Genomic DNA, 18,386 nt, shown 5'->3' on the forward strand with positions numbered 1-18,386 from the left:
ATTGGTTCATAGGTTGGTACTAGGCTATCGGCCCTAGGGCCTATGCAAGCTTAGCCATAACAATTCCCTGGATATTTCTTCCCACAATATTTACTTCTCTGGGCCCCTGTCTAGCAGGGCGACTGACATGATCCCTGGGGTGAATTTCCTATCTCCCATCCAATTATCAAGGTTCCTTTTGAAAAAGGCCAATGAGGCGCTCTGCTTAAAATGTATGGGCAGTCTAGTCCAGAGTATGGGGAGTGTCTGGGTCAGGAGCCTATCCCTCCAGCATGTTTTGTTCATTGTGATGACAAGGTTTAGATCCCTGGAGCGTGTGGCTTTGAGGGATTGGGATTTCTCTGGAGCATGTCCAACAGCTCAGGGTTTGAAATAGCCTTGTATGTTAAGCAGAGATCGCCTCTGAGTAGACGATATGCCACAGAGTATAGCTGGAGTTTTTTAGACGGTCAGGATATGGCATCTGCTTTAGGCCTGTGATTCTTTTAATGAGATATTTCTGTGGCCTTTCTAGCTGTTGCAGATGTCTTGTGAGGTACATACCAAACGGGGCATTATACTCTATAATGGGTCTATTGAGGGATGAGTACAGTGGGACAATGACCTCCTTTTTTCTGGATGAAAAGCCCTTAGTGATGAGGTGTGCCACATAGAAGGATTTCCTGACTGTTGTGGCAATGTGGTTATCGAAAGTGAGACCACTGTCCACCTGTGTCCCTAAGTCTCTCATCACACTTTCGATGTTTAGTGTTCTGCCACCTATGTGGTAATTCTTGGGTACATGTTTTTTTCCAAAGGGTATAACTATACATTTCTTGGCATTAAGCTTGAGCCCATGGCTCTGGCACCAGGCATCTGTTTGTGTAAGGCCCTTTTGTAGAATATCCACATAATTTGGGGATTCAATAATGGCTCCCAGTTTGCAGTCATCTGCAAACTTTGTTAGCCAGAGTCCCTTAGTGTTGGCCTGTACTTCAGAGAAGTAGATGTCAAACAAGAGTGGTCCCAGGTCTGAACCCTGAGGTACTCCACTTGTCACTTGTCTGGAGCTGGATTTGGAGTTGGCTACTTTTACAGTCTGGGTTCTGTCAGTAAGCCAGTTGGCAACCCATTGAGTGACGTAGGGATTTATGCCCAGCTTAGTAAGTTTATCTATGATTTCAGAGTGAGGGATGGTGTTGAAGGCCTTGGCGAGGTCCAGATAGGCTGTGTGGCCCGCCTTACCCTCATCCACAGCTCTAGGGACTGATTCGAAAAAGTCAATCAGATTCAGGAGACAAGATCGGGGTCCAGTGTTTGAAGGTTGCCAATGTCTTTGTTTAGAAGTTCCATGATAATGTGTTCCATGCCCTTGCAGATCAGGCTTGTCAGACTGATGGGATGGTAGTTCCCAGGATCCAAGGCAGATCCTCCCTTGTGGAGTGGGATAACTGTAGCTGTGCGCCACTCAGTGGGCACGAAGCCTGAGGTGAGGCTATGGTTAAACATGACACTTAGGTGAGGTGCCAGTTCATTTTGTATTTCATGTAGTACTCAGCCTGAGATGTCATCTGGTCCCATGGATGCTGTATTCCTAGCTTTGGATAGTGCGGTTTCTACCTGTGTGGCCATGAGTATCGGAATTTGGTAATCTTTTGGTGTTGAGATGGGCCCTTTAGGGGGTGAGAGGGAGGTGAAGTTGGCACTAAATCGATCTGCCAGGATATTGGCAATATCCTTGGGATCAGTATATTTAATGCCATTCTGTTGTAGCTCAGGACAGATCTGAGCATTGCCATTTAGATTCTTGAAATAACTATAGCATGCCTTGTGGTTGTCTTTGGAATCTTTGGCAATTTTATTTTCGTAACTAGCTTTTGAGGATTTTATGAGGGATCTCAGCTTCTTACTGAGGCTGGTGAGGGAGTTTTTTGCATCCTGGGATTTTCCTCTTTTCTGCAACAGTTTCTTCCTTCTGTTGTATAGTTTGTTTATAGCAGGGGACCACCAGCTTGGCTTCCTTTTTTTTGAGAAGAGCATCTTGGTTCTATTCATGCACAAGTGGATGTGCTCGTACAGTGCCTTAGTGTAGGATTCTGCAGTTGAACTTCCAGATCCCATCTGTGTGCGTGTTGTGAAGTTTGTCACTTCTGACTTCAGTAGCATGACGTTGGCTTTGGAGAAGTTTTTTAAGGAGGTTCCCTTACTGGGGGGGGGGGGGTGGGGGGGGATATGGATGTCAAGGGTGATTTGCTTATGGTCAGACCTGACCAGTGAAGGGGTGACCACTGGTGTAAAGCATCTATCTCCCATGTTGGTAATGACCAGGTCTAGGATATTGGAGCCCCTGGTGGGGCAATGGATTAGTTGATCCAGGGCGTTGGAATTTATGAATTCCAAGAACTGTTGGGAAAAGGAGTTGGTACCCGAGTAGTTTTCCCAATTAATAGCAGGGTAGTTGAAATCACCCAGTATTAGGGTGTTTGCTTATATCTTAATATTTTCCAGTATGTTTAGAAAGGTGTAGTGGGAATCTTGGGGCATGGTGGGGGATCTGTAGCAAGCTACAATTTGGATTGCAGTCTTACCTAGTGTTAGTTGCACCTGGAGAATTTCAGATGCATTGTGTTGGGCAACTAGCCTGTCGGTGTGAATATCCTTGGTGAATATGGACACTCCTCCACCTTTAGTGTTTCAGTCTTGGTTTTATGGCCGAAAAGTGTGGTAAGAATTGTAGCCTGGTATTGCAGGGGTGCTCTCTGGAGCCTTGAACCAGGTCTCACTTACTGCACAGATATCAATGTTCTCCATTTTTAGGAGTGCCTCGAGAGAGTGCATTTTGAGGTTTAGACTTCTAGCATTGAGTAGCATTACCTTCAGATTTTGCATGCTTGTATCTGTTACAGTGGTGGTTTTATCCTTTGAACCTTGCCTAAAAAAGGCACTATAGGGGTGGCAAGAGCTTTAGCCAGTAACCTGAATCCCAGGGGTGACAGGTGCAGACCATCTCTGGCAAAGCATCGCGGTTTGTCGATCATGTCTTCCCAGGCAGACAAATACTGGATCCCCTTTGAATGACACCAGAAGCTTAGCCAATTGCTGAAGTCAATCATTTTGTCCTTATACTGTGGTATCATTCTGGGAAAAGGCAGGATGCTACTCAGAGCTAGGGTCATACCTGCCTGGGTCACATGATCCAAGAGCTCTTCCATGTCCCTTTTCATGTAGTCCAGGGAGGTACGTCTCAAGTCATTCACTCCAGCATGGACAATGACAGAGTCGTATTTGTAGTTGTGGAGTGACTTGAGTGCATGCGTTATGTGGCAGATCCTGGCACCCGACAGGCAGCTGACTGTAATTTTCTCCTTGTTCAGCCTGGTGAGTGGGACATCAGTGTGCCTGACTATAGAGTCACCTATAACTAAAGTGTTGGGTACATTGTCTTGCCTTAGGGGCTGTTGTTGGGTGGCACACTGGTGTTGTGAGCTATGTGTCACTTTGGTTGTGACAGGTGTTTGTTTGCGTTTCGTCTTCCCACCCCAGGGACATAACCAGAATCTTTCATCCTTTGATTTTCATGTTCTGGTTAAAATGTCTGCTAACTCTATAAATACCCATTTTTAGATAGAGTTCATATGATAAAAAAAAAAAAAAAAAAACATATGTCTGATTGTGAGTCCAACCATAGAATAAATGTATTAGATTAATCACTCCTCCTGTGAGCCACATTGTTTGGCAAGGGACAGGAAATTCTACACTAAGAAAAAAATACACATTAGGGAACAAACTATATAAAAAGAATAGTGGCATCAAAATGATGTTCTGCAAGCTCTACACCTAAAGTGCATGTTAGCATTGCATCAGATATTATTTTAAATGCCATTAAGTCCAATTTTAATAATCTGTAGTAGATCAAGCAAGAAATATGACTAGGTTGTTGCATCTGGAAAGAGTTAACACCAGTATTATATTAGAGTAACAGAGCTTTGAATACTTTAATAATCCATATTAGAAATTCCAAAAATGTAGATGTCTTTAAAACTGCACTGGACATTTTTCTTGTGAAAAATGGTGTTTGACAATAAACCATCTGGAGTAGGGTTTTAACGTACTCTGAACATGCACTGAAACATTGAAATCATGGAAATAAATACATAAGTAAATATATTACTCTTTTCCAATTTGGTAAGTTTTAAATTGTGGAATATGTGTAAGAATATATTAAGTAATATACTGAGTAAAATCCCGGTAGTAATGGCTTTTCATAAAACTTCATTTTGAAGTGTATCTTCCCAGTTTGAAAATATCTTTGGTTTGATGTTAACCATTAAAATAATTCAATTCAATCTGTTCTGGAGTGCCAACTGAGACACTGAAGAGTATTTTTTGTCTTAAAAGGCTCAGATAACAATCATTTCAAATACTAAAACTTTAAATATGAGGTTGAAATAATATGAGCAAATGAAGCAATTCCTTACCCATTAAGCACTTTGCACTTACAGTGAGAGTAAAAAATATAACATACCATTCTGTGATACAGCCTTTTGAACAGTGGTTTCTTAAATGTTTTTGCTGTTTTTTTTTGTCAGCAAAACAAGCAAATATTTTTTATGTTTCATTACAGATAGAGGCTGACAGAACTTATAGAGTAAATATTAACTACATGAAGGGCTACAAATCAATGTAGTGAATATCATGTACGTACCTCTACACTGAACTCCAGCATCCTTACTATGGTCACAGTTATGCACCTTCCATCCCCTTGATGAACACTTTTTCAGTGACGACTCATATCCTTCACAGTTTATATCATCCAGCATTATTGGTCCAGTTCCTTGTCCATAGTGAGCTGTCCCTGGTGCTGAAATAGCATCTCCGCATCCTAGATGTCTACAGATGACTTCAGCTTCCTCCATTCCCCAGTTATCATCACATACTGTGCCCCACTCATTGTCATGATAGATCTCCACTCTCCCAGCACATTGATTAGGGCCATTTATTAGTCGTAATTCTGTGAAATAATACACAGCTATCAATAAAAATGGTAAAGGAAAGCATGTGCGTTTCCTTTTTATTTCCATAAGTACTTTTGAAAGTAGAATACCTTTTATCCACAACAACTGAAAACTGTTGAAATTCATTTTAAAGAGAAGAATATTGTTAATGACTGCCAGAACATAATCTGAAAAATTTAATTGTATTTACTCAGTTAAAGTGAGAGGATGTATTTCAGCATTGCCACGGGTATTTTATTCAATCATCGTGTCTTTGAAAATATAACAGAATAAATCAGAAATTGCTAAATTTGCAGATATTTTATATAGATTAATGTAGAACAAAATAATATGCAATAAAATGTCATTAACTAAATTAATATATAATTTAGTTCTTTATATATTCTATGTCAACAGAAATGTTTTATTGCAAATGCATATTAATAGAAACACACAGGAAAAAAAAAAACAGCCAATCCACTGCAGAATATCTTACAGATAATGCATTGGAAAAAAAATAAATAAGCTAAAAATGAGGGAACATTGACATCAGCCTATCACTGGTACTTAGCAGAGCATTTTCTGAAGGATGTGGCAATATACATTTAATTTAGCAACACTTCCTTGCCAATAAGTCAGCAGAATTTGAACTAACTAATATCATTCTGATCCTCTGATTATCTCAGTGATTATTAGTATTTTAAGTACTGTTTAGTGATTTCCATCTGATAGATTGCACTTACCTCAACTTGTGTAGACCTGGAGTTGGTGATGCATAAAAAAATGGTTGGCTCTTTGTCCCCAAAGTACCCTGTATTATTTACTGCTACATACTTTTCCCTTGTTGTCTAAAGACACCAGATTTGATCAGTGTTTTAATCTTTTTTTTTTAATTGACATTACTTGTGACCCAAAATGCCACATTTAATTTTTGACAGTTTGCAGAATGGCAGTCCATTTTCTGTCAGTGAATCCTAACAAGCCTGATACACCAGGTACACTAAGAGGTACATGGGAGTGTAGGCATCACTGTGGTGCTTTGCATCCTGATAGACCTCATGTAGCAGGAGACACTGTGGGCAGACACTCTGTGATGCTGTGGAAACTAACAAACATGACACAGATGTACATACTAGGGTCACACATGGAAGTGTAGCTATTACTATGATGCTTTGGATCCTGATAGACCTAATGTAAAAGAAAACACGTGGGGACATAGGAGTGCACATTTCACTGTCAAGCATTGGTTCCTGACAGACATCCTGTAGCAAGATACCCTGAGGGCTCACATAGGAACAACACTATACATATTGCTGTGTTTCTATTGATCCTAACAAACCTTATGTTGCAGAAAACAGTGTAAGCTCATGGTAATAGGGATGTCACTGTGATGTCTTGAATCTAGAGAGACATGATGTAGAATGATGCATTGGCTTTACATGAGAGTATGGATATAACTATGGTACTGTACAAACACACAAAACACCACCACACACCTACATTCCCTTTGCACACACACATCACAGTCACAACACACAATGACACACACTACAGCCCCTAACCAACACATTTACACATAGATACTTACCTGCATTTTCACCTATCCATTCACAAACTGCAACCAGAAGTGCTAATTCAACATCTCCAAATATCTGGATTTTGAATTTCGTACTTCTGGTCTTTCGGTATTTAGGGGTTTCGGCTATATGGTCTCGAGATTTTGAAATTCGAGATTTCAAAATTTCGAGATTGTGTAGTGCTCCTATATATATATATATATATATATATATATATATATATATATATATATATATATATATAGGTATTGCTGAACAAATTCATGTGTGGATACTCATTTTATTGCCATAGCCTTTGTTTTATATTCATTTGTTTTGTATCCTGAAAAGACTTGAAACTTTTTCAAAATATTGTGCAACATGGAGATATCTTTTTCTGGCTTTATCAATATCAAAATAATATTATCCGTGAATAAAGCTAACTTTTCTTTATTACCATACTAGTTATATCCTTAAATTTATGAGTCCCTTATTTTCTTTGCTAATGGCTCCAAATATAAAGCAAATAAATGGAAAAGAGGAGAGAAATTTTTTGTTCCTCTGTTCAAATACAGCTTGTCATCAAAGAATCTTACCATCTTAATTATTGCCTCCAAACCTCCATAAATCCTTCAAGTTAACCCTATTATTTTATCAGGGATTATAAATGCTGCCATTGCCCTTATCATAAAATCTCAACTGACTCTATTGTATACTTGCTCTGCATCAGGTTCCACCAACAACTGTGGTGTTTTCTTACACTCTCATTCCCTCAGAATTATTTATGTTGTATTAATGTTGTCAGAAGTATGTCTTGCCCCCACAAAAACTACACTAATATATATATATATATATATATATATATATATATGAAATTTTGACATCTTTGCGATTCTCATAGTATAGGCATAAATTGTGATTTAAAATTGAAATGGGCCTATATGGAGCTAGGCTGGAAGGGTTATTACCCTCTTTGAGTAATAGACCCACCACATATTTCTTTTAAGATGCTTGTACTCTCCACCATCTTTTAAATTATTTTTAGACAAAATCTTCCACAGCGTTATTAATGTCTTTTTCCAAACTTCCTTAGAAATACTGGGAGATGTGTTCATGGTTTTACAAATGGATACAATTAACAAGCAATATTGTATAATCCATCTGTCCATATCATATCGTATCATATCATATCATATATCATATCATATCACATCACATCACAATCATATCACATCACATCGTAGCATATCATATCACATCGCATCATATCATATCACATATCATATCATATCATATCACTTCACAATGGGTGAATTCAATGTCATATAAATTAACTGGATATTAGTTAAATCACACATAGGAGTAAGGATAAGATTTTTTTTTAGTATTATACATTTTTTCACCATCGTGTTCAGTTTCCTACCAGAGGTTTTAGTATTTTATATATGGTGTTATCTTATCCAAACTTAAAAATAAGAAATGTTAAAGACATAAAATTCAGACCATTCCAACCCTGTCTGCATAAAAACTGCTGTTGGTTTACCTGACATGGTCTATGGGGTAACTACTGTAGTTTGAAAAGAGCAATTCAGATAAAAAAAGGAATATGTATGCCAACACATGTGAAGAATCTTGGTGCATGTTTTATGAAACAATCAATTAAAAGAAGTATATTCCACAAGTCAATATAATGTCCTCACCAAGAGAAACCTCCTTAGCAGAATGAAATACAAAAGAAACTCACAAAGTGATACAAAATAAGTTTAATAGCAAAATGTTCGAGATAAATTATTGGATGGCACAGTGGTACAGCAGTTTGCATTGTCACCTCACAGCAAGAGGTTCTATAGTTCAAATCTCAGCTGGTGTGCCTTCTGTATGGAGTCTGCATGTCCTCCCTGTGTTTGTGTAGGTTTCCTCCCACATTCCAAACATATGTGTCGGGAGCATTTTCTCCCTGGGCCTCCCCTGAAAATTGATTCTGTCCAAGTCAGACTTTCCTGGTAAACAAATGTTAAATAAATAAAACTCTTCTTCAATGCTTAAAATCATACTAAAACACATTTGCATGGATACACCACATGAACAAATTCAAGCCAATAGAAGCACAGCAACAATAAAATAATTAAAATATACAATTGAGTGCTTGTTTCATAGAAAAAAGGACCTTCTCTTAAGAATAGGTTTTAAGCTCACAGTGTCATTCAGTCCAGGGTGCACATCTGCTTGAAAGTAATTAATCCATCTGTTTTCAACATTCTTAGTGTTCAACATACTATCCCTTCCTCTAATAATTATTTTAATGTTTTTTTTATAACCCTAAATGTAAAACTATGTGTTTTATCTGAACTGATGATATGTTTACCTAAGGCATTACTCTCTACCTCCCTACATATATCAGATACAATAGATGTTCAGCTATCCTTTCTTTTAACATTATGTTGTTTTTTCCAGCATAGAATGCAGGGCATGTTTCACAAGTGGCTAAGCAACATTATTGGTCTTACAAGTAGTAAACATAAAAATAAAATGGCTTAATTGTATTAGGGTGTACAAAAACATTGTTTTGATTTATATATCAGCAAAACTGGCAATCCTAGCAAGGCACAGTATTTTTAGTTTTAACTGTAGCATTCTTAGAGCACATTTGTAGGGTGTTATAACAGAGCTGTTGTTTCAGATTCCTACATTTCATAAATACAAAACTAGGTGATGAACCTACAATTTCTTTAATGACATCAGATGTACATAGTATAGACCATAAGTTCTTTAACCATATTAGTATGTACATTGTATTGCATAATATATCTAAACTTATTTCTGGAAGTACTGTCCATAATATTATTAACAGTCCCATTAATTAGGCTTTCTTCTACATCTGAAATATATGGTTGGGCCAGGCCATCTCTTTACTAATTACTAATTTTTTTATTTTCTTCTCACAGTTTAATACTGCAGCTCATATCTTTAAAGCCTATGATCATCTCATCCAGCTGTTTGATACATTCAGGTATATCTGTATTTAGCCGACTGGTTCTAAGAAACTGACTGCACACAATGCCTTTGTGTATATGGGGGGAGGGTGCATATTGGTATTATATAAATATTTAGCAGTCTGAACTTCTTTTCTGTAGATTCTAGTACCTATTGTTTTATTTTTATTATATACATTGATATCCACAAAAATATATATCTCAATTTGAACAACTAGGTTTAGACTTCAAAAAGGTAGTAGTAGAATCAATATATGCAAAAAAACAAAAAGATTCTAAAGTTTCAATACTGCCCTGCCACAATAAAAACACCATCCACAAAGCACTTAAAAACTTTATTTCTAATAAAAGCACTAGTGTCAGAAAATATGTTGCCATCTTCCCAGATGGAAGTGAAAGATTATCATAAGTGTTAGTCACTGCTGTACCCATCACCAGTCCTTTCATCTGATGGTACAAGCTTTTATCATACAAAATACATTATTACACAGTACAAGTTCTAATGGAGCACACAGGGCTTCTACTTGAGTGCTACGCTTGTCTGTGTACATACATAGATGGTATCTAAGAGCTTCAACTCCTTAGTCATTAGGCATGACAGTAAATAAGGAGTTTACATCTGGTGTTACAAACACTATTTATTTGAATTTATCTGTTAACTATTTAGTTGCCATTTATGTAATTTCAGAATAAAATCTCTTGTGTGTATAATATAACTTTGTACAAACTTCAGACAAGGTTTCAAGTTTTTTCCCCCAAAAAACAGATATAAATTGTGTCACCCACCCAGAACCCAACACTGGGAGTTTAACTAGGTCTTTTTGGATCTTAGGAAGACCATAAATAACTATTATATCAGGGTGCATCCCTTCCATATACATATACTCATGCAGAGTAATACAGTCTGTAAGTTCTTCACACCTTGATGGGCGTCCAAATAAGCAGCAACAATCTCTGGCATAAAACAGGTTTATTGCAGCAATAAAGGCTCTCACATCTGAGATGTGAGAGCCTTTATTGCTGCAATAAACCTGTTTTATGCCAGAGATTGTTTGCTGCTTATTTGGATGCCCATCGAGGTGTGGAGGACTGGTTTTGGTTGTATTTGCACCTATTCTCTTTTCTGTGAGAGTCTGTAAGTTGCATATCATATAATTGTGACTTGCAAGTAAAAAAATCAGCTGTTGAACAAAGCTTGTAACGACTGCTTTGAAAGCGCTATCATCACTTAACAAGAGCATCATTCTTTCACTATGTAACATTTTATCCATCACCACTATAGCCCTAACTTTATCTGCTTATTTAATGACAATTTCATTTTTTTTTTCATTCAGTTCTTTCAAAGCTAGACTCTCATTCTTACTTAAATTGTAAAATGTATGTTGGCTATTTGTATTAAACATTTCATACAATTGTTTTTCACACATTGCAAAGCACTCAGGATGGGTATGTTATTAGGTATAAAGGAACTTTTACACTTGCTCTTAGGTGTATTCACAGCAGTAACAATTTTTTTAAAAATATTTTTTAGGTTATGATCTCTAACCAACATTCTGAAATCTTTAAGGGCTTCAGTAATATCATCATTACAAGAAGGCACAAAATTCAAGCCCCTAGATAAAACATTTTACATATCAGAAGTCAGAGTAAAACTAGAAAGATTCAAAACACCATTAATAATTTTATATAGGGAATCAGCATTAATAATTCTACCTGGCTTTTGAGTTCATTTTACTGTCTGTTTGACTTCTGGTGTTAGGATAAACAGTCTGACCTGGTTGTTTCTTCCATCTGTCTAAACTTCTTACAGAACTGGATGGTTTTTGAAGGGCAACTCTCTCTTGCAGTTAGACAGTCATTACAATAGATGCTGTAGTTGTTTCCATTTAATTTGAAGAACATTCAGGTACAGTTGGAGTAACAGAGGCACCAGAAACACAGGCCACTTTCTGATTTCTTTACTGGAAGCATGATGACATCCTGCTGGGAATATAAAACCTCTGTTTCCATAGCCCCAGGCTGCCCAATCACATTAAACATCAAAGATGTTCATCCCTCATTCATCTGCTCATCACTCATTCTCATCATCTGATTGGCTGAACCAGTGGCTGTCTTTTTAACTCAGTTCTTGGCCAAAAAAATACATCCATTTTTAAAGTCATTATAGTCTCTAATAAATGTTCACTTTTTAAGAAAAATAATATTACTTTCATATTTAGACAAATCATCAAGCATGTCCATATAAATGGAACTAGCTGTCAAAAATTCAAGAGAAGAGACTATTCTGCATTCAAGTAAAACAATATCAGACACCAGCAGCCTCTCAGTCTAAGAAAAATATTCATTCATGAAAATCCTGTAGTCTTACTTTAAGGTTGAGTTCTTGCCACTTCTTTAAGAGTTCTGGATAAGTAATTCCATAGGTAGGCATTGTTCTAATACAGAGACCACAAGGAACAATATTCATTGCTAACTATACATCAAAATTCAGTCCCTGCCATTGAAACTTTTATACATCTGTAGTTTCTTCACTAACAGTTTGATACCTGATAAAATAGACAGTGGCTTAGCATTACTAGAATTCTCATTAGGTCCAGTGGCTTCAGATTGTTGCACAGTTAAGATAATTGGATTTACTAGAATTCTCATTAGGTCCAGTGGCTTCAGATTGTTGCACATTTAAGATAATTGGATTTTCTTCTACCTTTAACAGGTTCTTTAATCTATCACTGGCTTTAGACAAACCAGAAGGAGGCTGTACTTCTCCCATTATGCTGGATGGTTCCAGTACCACAAACACAAAGCAAAAAAAACAAGCTTGTAAACTCCCAGTATACAGTTCCAAATAAAACTGTCCAAGAATGAAAAACAAAATGAATTCACAAAGTGATGTAAAATAAGTTTAATAGCAAAGCCCTCAAGATGAAACTCTTCTTCAGTGCTTAAAATCACAAAAAAACACTTTTTCATATATACACCACATGCTCAAATTCAAACCAAGAGAAGGGCAGCAACAAAAAATAATTAAAATAAACAATTGAGTGCTTGTTTCATGGAAAAGGGACCTTCTCTTGAGAACAGATTTTAAGCTCACGGTGTCATGCAGCCCAGTGGGGCCCATCTGCTTGAAAGTAAGTAATCCATCTATATTTGACACTCTCAGTGTTCAACACAATATCCCCTCCTCCAATACTCTTTCAATCAATTTTAAAACCCTAAATGTAAAACTATGTGTTTTATCTGAAACGATATGTTTAGCTAAGGCATTACTCTCTACCTCCCTAAGTATGTCAGATAGATGTTGGGCTATCCTTTCTTTTAAAGTTCTGTTGGTTTTTCCAATATAGAATGAAGTACATTTTTTACAAGTGCCTAAATATACCACATTCTTGGTCTTACAAGTAGCAAATGTATAAAAATAATATGTCTTACTTGTATTAGGGTGTACAAAAACATTGCTCTTATTTATATAGTCACGAACTGGCAATTATAGCAAGGCACAGTGTTTTCAGTTTTAACTATAGCATTCTTAGAGCACATTTTAGGTCTTTATAACAGAGCTGTTGTTTCAGATTCCTACATTTCCTAAACGCAAAACTAGGTGATGAACTTACAGTTTCTTTAATCACATCACATGTATATAGTATATACCAATTTTGTCTTTGCCTTTGTGTCTTTTACTGGTCAGATATAGTAGCTGATAAATATATTCTCTGTGTCAGCAGTTTTAGAAAATTAGTATGGCATTCTTTGTTTTATTACTGTTACATTCTTTGTTTTATTACCTATACACACAGAGCAGAGTGGAGGAGGGGCATTGACGACAACTCAGAGCTGAGATATATAAGTATCCTGTTTTTTTTGGATTGTTTATACTGATTATTGTTTCTAGCAATTTATATATAGCACTTTTTATTGCCTGCTGCATAGTTTTCAGCGTATTATATTGCTATTAACTAATCTGCATGGGTAACTGATTTGTTTGCAGTTAAAAGCATTATGTAGAGTTTCTTTGCTCCTTTATCTGTTTAAAAACTTTCATTTTGTGGCTTTCTGTAGTGTTTACTGTCTGTAGGCTAATAGCTTTAGTATTGTCCCCACCCTCTCTCCCTGTTCGTGTCTTCTTGTTATACTTGGCGGCTTTGCAGTTGCCCGCCCCTACTGTAAATCTGATCTGGGACACTCCTCTCAGTCTAGTGTCATTAGCTCATTCTACCTAATACAGAGAGAACATCTGAGAAGGCCTTCTGTTTCGCCTTTTTCCGTTTCAAAAAAAAAAAATTGCCTGAATCTCCTTGTGTTCTGACTGTGCTTGTCAAACATTTTGGAAATATAGAGTATATTTTAGAGCATTTATTATAACTGTAATTGCCTTAATATTGTCACAACTCAAGTGCTGTAGGTTGCACTGCATTTGAATTGTTTGTGTGTTTTAGCAGCTTTTCTGTATATATAGACTTCTCTGTATATGTAGACTAGCTACTTATTCTGCTGTGTTACTGCCTCTTAAATCATTTTTCAGTTGTGCACGTGCCTTGCTTCATTTAAAAAGTTTTAAATTGCTAATTTTGTAGAGTTTTAATTGCATTTACTGTTTAGGACTACACACTCAAGTGTGTCAGCCTTTTCTGTGTTTATTTACTGTATTATTGCATTGTTTAGCCTGTTTCAACAAAAAAAATACTATCTTGTTTGCTCATTTCCCACCTTTCCTAGCCAGTCCATATCCCAGGCCTTGCTTGTCTCAGGACTTTATTTTCTGTGTTCAGAGCTATCCAGACCTTGCTGTGGTAGAGGGAAGACCTACTGCTTACCAGTTGGAGTGGTGAGCATTGTACTGCCTATCTAACACTAGAGGAGTGGTTTCCAGTTCTGAAATTGTAATTTTATTAGCCTTCTTGGGCTGATTATTTGGGCTGATTTCTATCTCTTTCAGCTTTCTGGCTTAAAAACGTGTATGTTTGCACATTTTTCGCATTGTGCAACACTGCAAGGCTACAGTTAAACTATTCCAGGTGCCAGAAAGTCTGCTCTTCAAAATTTTCCTTAGAACTAGCTGGTTTCTCAGTAGTAGCACTAAAATCTGAACCCCTGTGACTAGCACTTGCTCTATAACCTGCTGGAAAGCACTAGGAAGCCTAAAACTGATACAAGCACTCAGCTCTCCTTGTCAATAAGGAGAAATTAATCGTAGGCATTAAACAGCCTATAATTGCAAAGTACCTTGCAAAGGTAAGGGAAAACAGCTCTTAAACTTTACAAAAAAAGCACCTAAACAGACATGTCCAAGGGTCAGCTTCTGGTCATTTCTCCTGTCTACATGGTAAATCTGGGCATACTCGGGCAATGCGGCAACTGCATCATGTACACAGACAATCCTCTCCTCCTACCACCCAACACTACAACCTGCGAGAGATGCACTTACATAACCAAACTGGAAGCAAAGCTTTCTCCAGCCAAGATTGTGCTAGACAGCCAAGAGGAGAAGGTCAACACCTGCACTACACCTCTAGCAACTCATAGCCCTTCAAAACCCACACCATCAACACCCACACATAGCAACACTAAACCCACATATGCGGAGGCTCTTAACATTAACCTGCCCAAGCAACAAGAACCTCCAAAGCTGAAATGCAAACAAACACCAGTCACAACCAAAGTGACACATAGCTGACAACACCAGTGTGCCACCCAACAACAGTCCCTAAGGCAAGACAATGTACCCAACAATTTAGTCATAGGTGACTCTATAGTCAGGCACACTGATGTCCCACTCACCAGGCTGAACATGGAGAAAATTAAAGTCAGCTACCTGACAGGTGCCAGGATCAGCCACATAATGCATGCACTCAAGTAACTCCGCAACAAGTACAAATACGACTCTGTCATTGTCCATGCTGGAGTGAACGACTTGAGGCGTACCTCCCTGGACTACATGAAAAGAGACATGGAAGCGCTCTTGGATCATGTGGCCTAGGCAGGTATAACCCTAGCCCTGAGTAGCATTCTGCCTTCACCCAAAATGATACCACAGTAAAAGGACAAAATGATTGACTTCAACAATTGGCTAAGCTTCTGGTGTCATTCAAAGGGGATCCAGTATTTGTCTGCCTGGGAAGACATGATCAACAAATCATGATGCTTTGCCAGAGATGGTCTGCACCTGTCACCCCTCGGATTCAGGTTACTGGCTAAAGTTCTTGCCACCCCTATAGTGCCTTTATTAGGCAAGGTTCAAAGGATAAAACCACCACCGTAACAGATACAAACATGCAAAATCCAAAGGTAATGCTACTCAATGCTAGAAGTCTTAACCTCAAAATGCACTCTCTCGAGGCACTCCTAAAAATGGAGAACATCGATATCTGTGCAGTAACTGAGACCTGGTTCAAGGCTTCAGAGAGCACCCCTGAATACCAGGCTACAACTCTTACCACACTTTTTGGCCACAAAACCAAGACCGAAACACTAAAGGTGGAGGAGTGTCCATATTCACCAGGGATATTCACACCTCCAGGCTAGTTGCTCAACACAATGCATCTGAAATTCTCCAGGTGCAACTAACACTAGGTAAGACTGCAATCCAAATTGTAGCTTGCTACAGATCCCCCACCATGCCCCAAGATTCTCACTACACCTTTCTAAACATACTGGAAAATATTAAGATACAACCAAACACCCTAATGCTGTGACTGAAACCTGGTTCAAGGCTCCTGAGAGCACCCCAGCACTATCAGGTTATACCTCATATCATGCGTTCCGGCCCCAAAATCTGGACCGAACCACAAAAGGAGGGGGAGTATCCATATTCATAAAGGATACCCACACCTCGAGGTTAGTGGCAATGCACGAAGCATTGGAGACCATCCAGGTGCAATTAACCATAGGTAAAACTGCCCTACAGTTTGTAACATGCTACAGACCACCTTCTCAAACTCAGGAAACCCACACAGCCTTCCTGAAGACACTGGAGAGTATGAATGTCTCCAAACACCATCATATTGGGTGACTTCAACTACCCAAACATAGACTGGGAACATTACTCAAGCCCCAACACCCCAGCCCAAAGGTTCCTTGAGTTCATAAACTCAAATGCTATGGAACAACTAGTCACCATTCCCACAAGAGGAGAAAATATACTAGACCTGATCATCACAAACATGGGGACAAAATGCTCCACACGAAGTATATCCCTAATTGGTGAGATCAGACAATAAATTAATCTAACTGGAGATCCACAACCCGCCCCCACCCCAGCAAAAAGACCACAGTGAAGAACTTCTCAAAAGCAAACTTCACACTTCTTAAGACTGGAGTGGTATCCTTCAAGGCCCCCGAGCCAGTGGAAACCACAACCCACGCTGCTGAAACCCTTACAAATGTCTTCTACGAGCACCTCCAGGAATGTATGGATCAAGCAATCCCTAATAAAATCAAGACCCTTTCCACCAAAGGCAGGCGCCCAGTCTGGTGGACCCCAGCCATAAACAAACTCTACAACAAGAGGAGAAAGCTACTACATGACAGAACAAAATCCCTAAAAGGGAAGGCATCTCTGATCAATACTAGCAAAAAACTACGATCACTCATAAAATCATCCAAGGCCAACTTTGAGAGAAAAATCGCTAATGACACAAAAGACAATCATAAAGCCTTCTTTAGCTATGTTAGAAACCTGGGTGGAAACTCCCAGATATGCTCAGAATTAGTCCAAAATGATAAAAATCACTGAACCCACAGACATTGCCAACATACTGGCAGACAGGTTCAGTGCAAATTTCTCCTCCCTCCCCAAAAGGAGAAATATCTATCCCACCAGAGTCTAGCCTCCCAAACATCTCAGATGCCCAGGTGAGAGCTGCTCTCTAAAGCAAAAACACAGCATCAATGGGACCGGACGGTGTCCCCGGCTGTGTGCTACACGAACTCAATGAGGAACTAAACCCACACATAAGGCTGCTGTTTAATCTTAGCCTTACTACAGGATACGTACCCAAAGAATGGCGTACGGCAACTGTGGTCCCACTCCACAAAGGCGGTGCTTCTACGGACCCTGGAAATTACCGTCCTATAAGCTTGATGAGCCTTGTCTGCAAAGCTATGGAGAGGATCATAATGGAACTCATAAATAAAGACATTGGGGACCTACAGACACTGGATCCTACCCAATTTGGCTTTGTCAAGGGCAGATCCTGTCTCTTGAACTTGGTCGACTTTTCAAACAGTCACTAAGGCCATTGATGAGGGTAAGGCAGTTCACACAGCCTACCTTGACCTAGCAAAAGCGTTCGACACAATACCCCACTCGGGCATCATAGAAAAGCTCACTAGCTTAGATGTAAACCCATATGTCACAAGATGGGTTGCAAACTGGCTCAAGGACAGAACACACAGGGTTAGAGTTGCTGGTGCCATGTCAGACTCTAAGCCGGTCACGAGCGGTGTCCCACAGGGCTCAGTCCTGGGCCCCCTCTTGTTCGGCATTTATTTTTCTGAAGTGCAGGCAAACATAGGGGGATTGTGGCTGACAAAATTTGCAGATGACTGCAAACTGGGCACCATAATTGACACTCCATCAGACACAGACATCCTCCAGAGAGGTCTCATAGAAATGGATAACTGGTGCCAGAGCCATGGCCTTAAGATAAATGCCAAAAAATGTATAGTCATACCCTTTGGGAAAAACAAGGTAACCCCGAATTATCACATAGGTGGTAATCCATTAAACATGGAAGAAGTTATCAGGGACCTGGGGACCCAAGTTGACAGTAACCTCTCTTTTGACACTCACATTGCCAAAGTGGTTAGGAAGACCTTCTACATTGCCCACCTGATTATGAAGGGATTCACATCCAGATCAGGAG

At 38.7% G+C, this 18,386-nt stretch overlaps 1 protein-coding gene across 1 annotated transcript in view; it reads right to left on the bottom strand.

The window, feature by feature from the left end:
• LOC122815307 (deleted in malignant brain tumors 1 protein-like) overlaps positions 1 to 18,386 on the bottom strand; it is a 567,314-nt gene that overhangs the window by 146,862 nt on the left and 402,066 nt on the right. The window contains 1 exon segment of the mRNA XM_044087692.1: positions 4,685 to 4,990. Within this exon segment, the coding sequence (XP_043943627.1) occupies positions 4,685 to 4,990 (306 nt within the window).

This window comes from Protopterus annectens, chromosome 1.part1 (genome assembly GCF_019279795.1).
Source record: "Protopterus annectens isolate FY-2018-M chromosome 1.part1, PAN1.0, whole genome shotgun sequence".
NCBI lineage: Eukaryota > Metazoa > Chordata > Ceratodontiformes > Protopteridae > Protopterus > Protopterus annectens.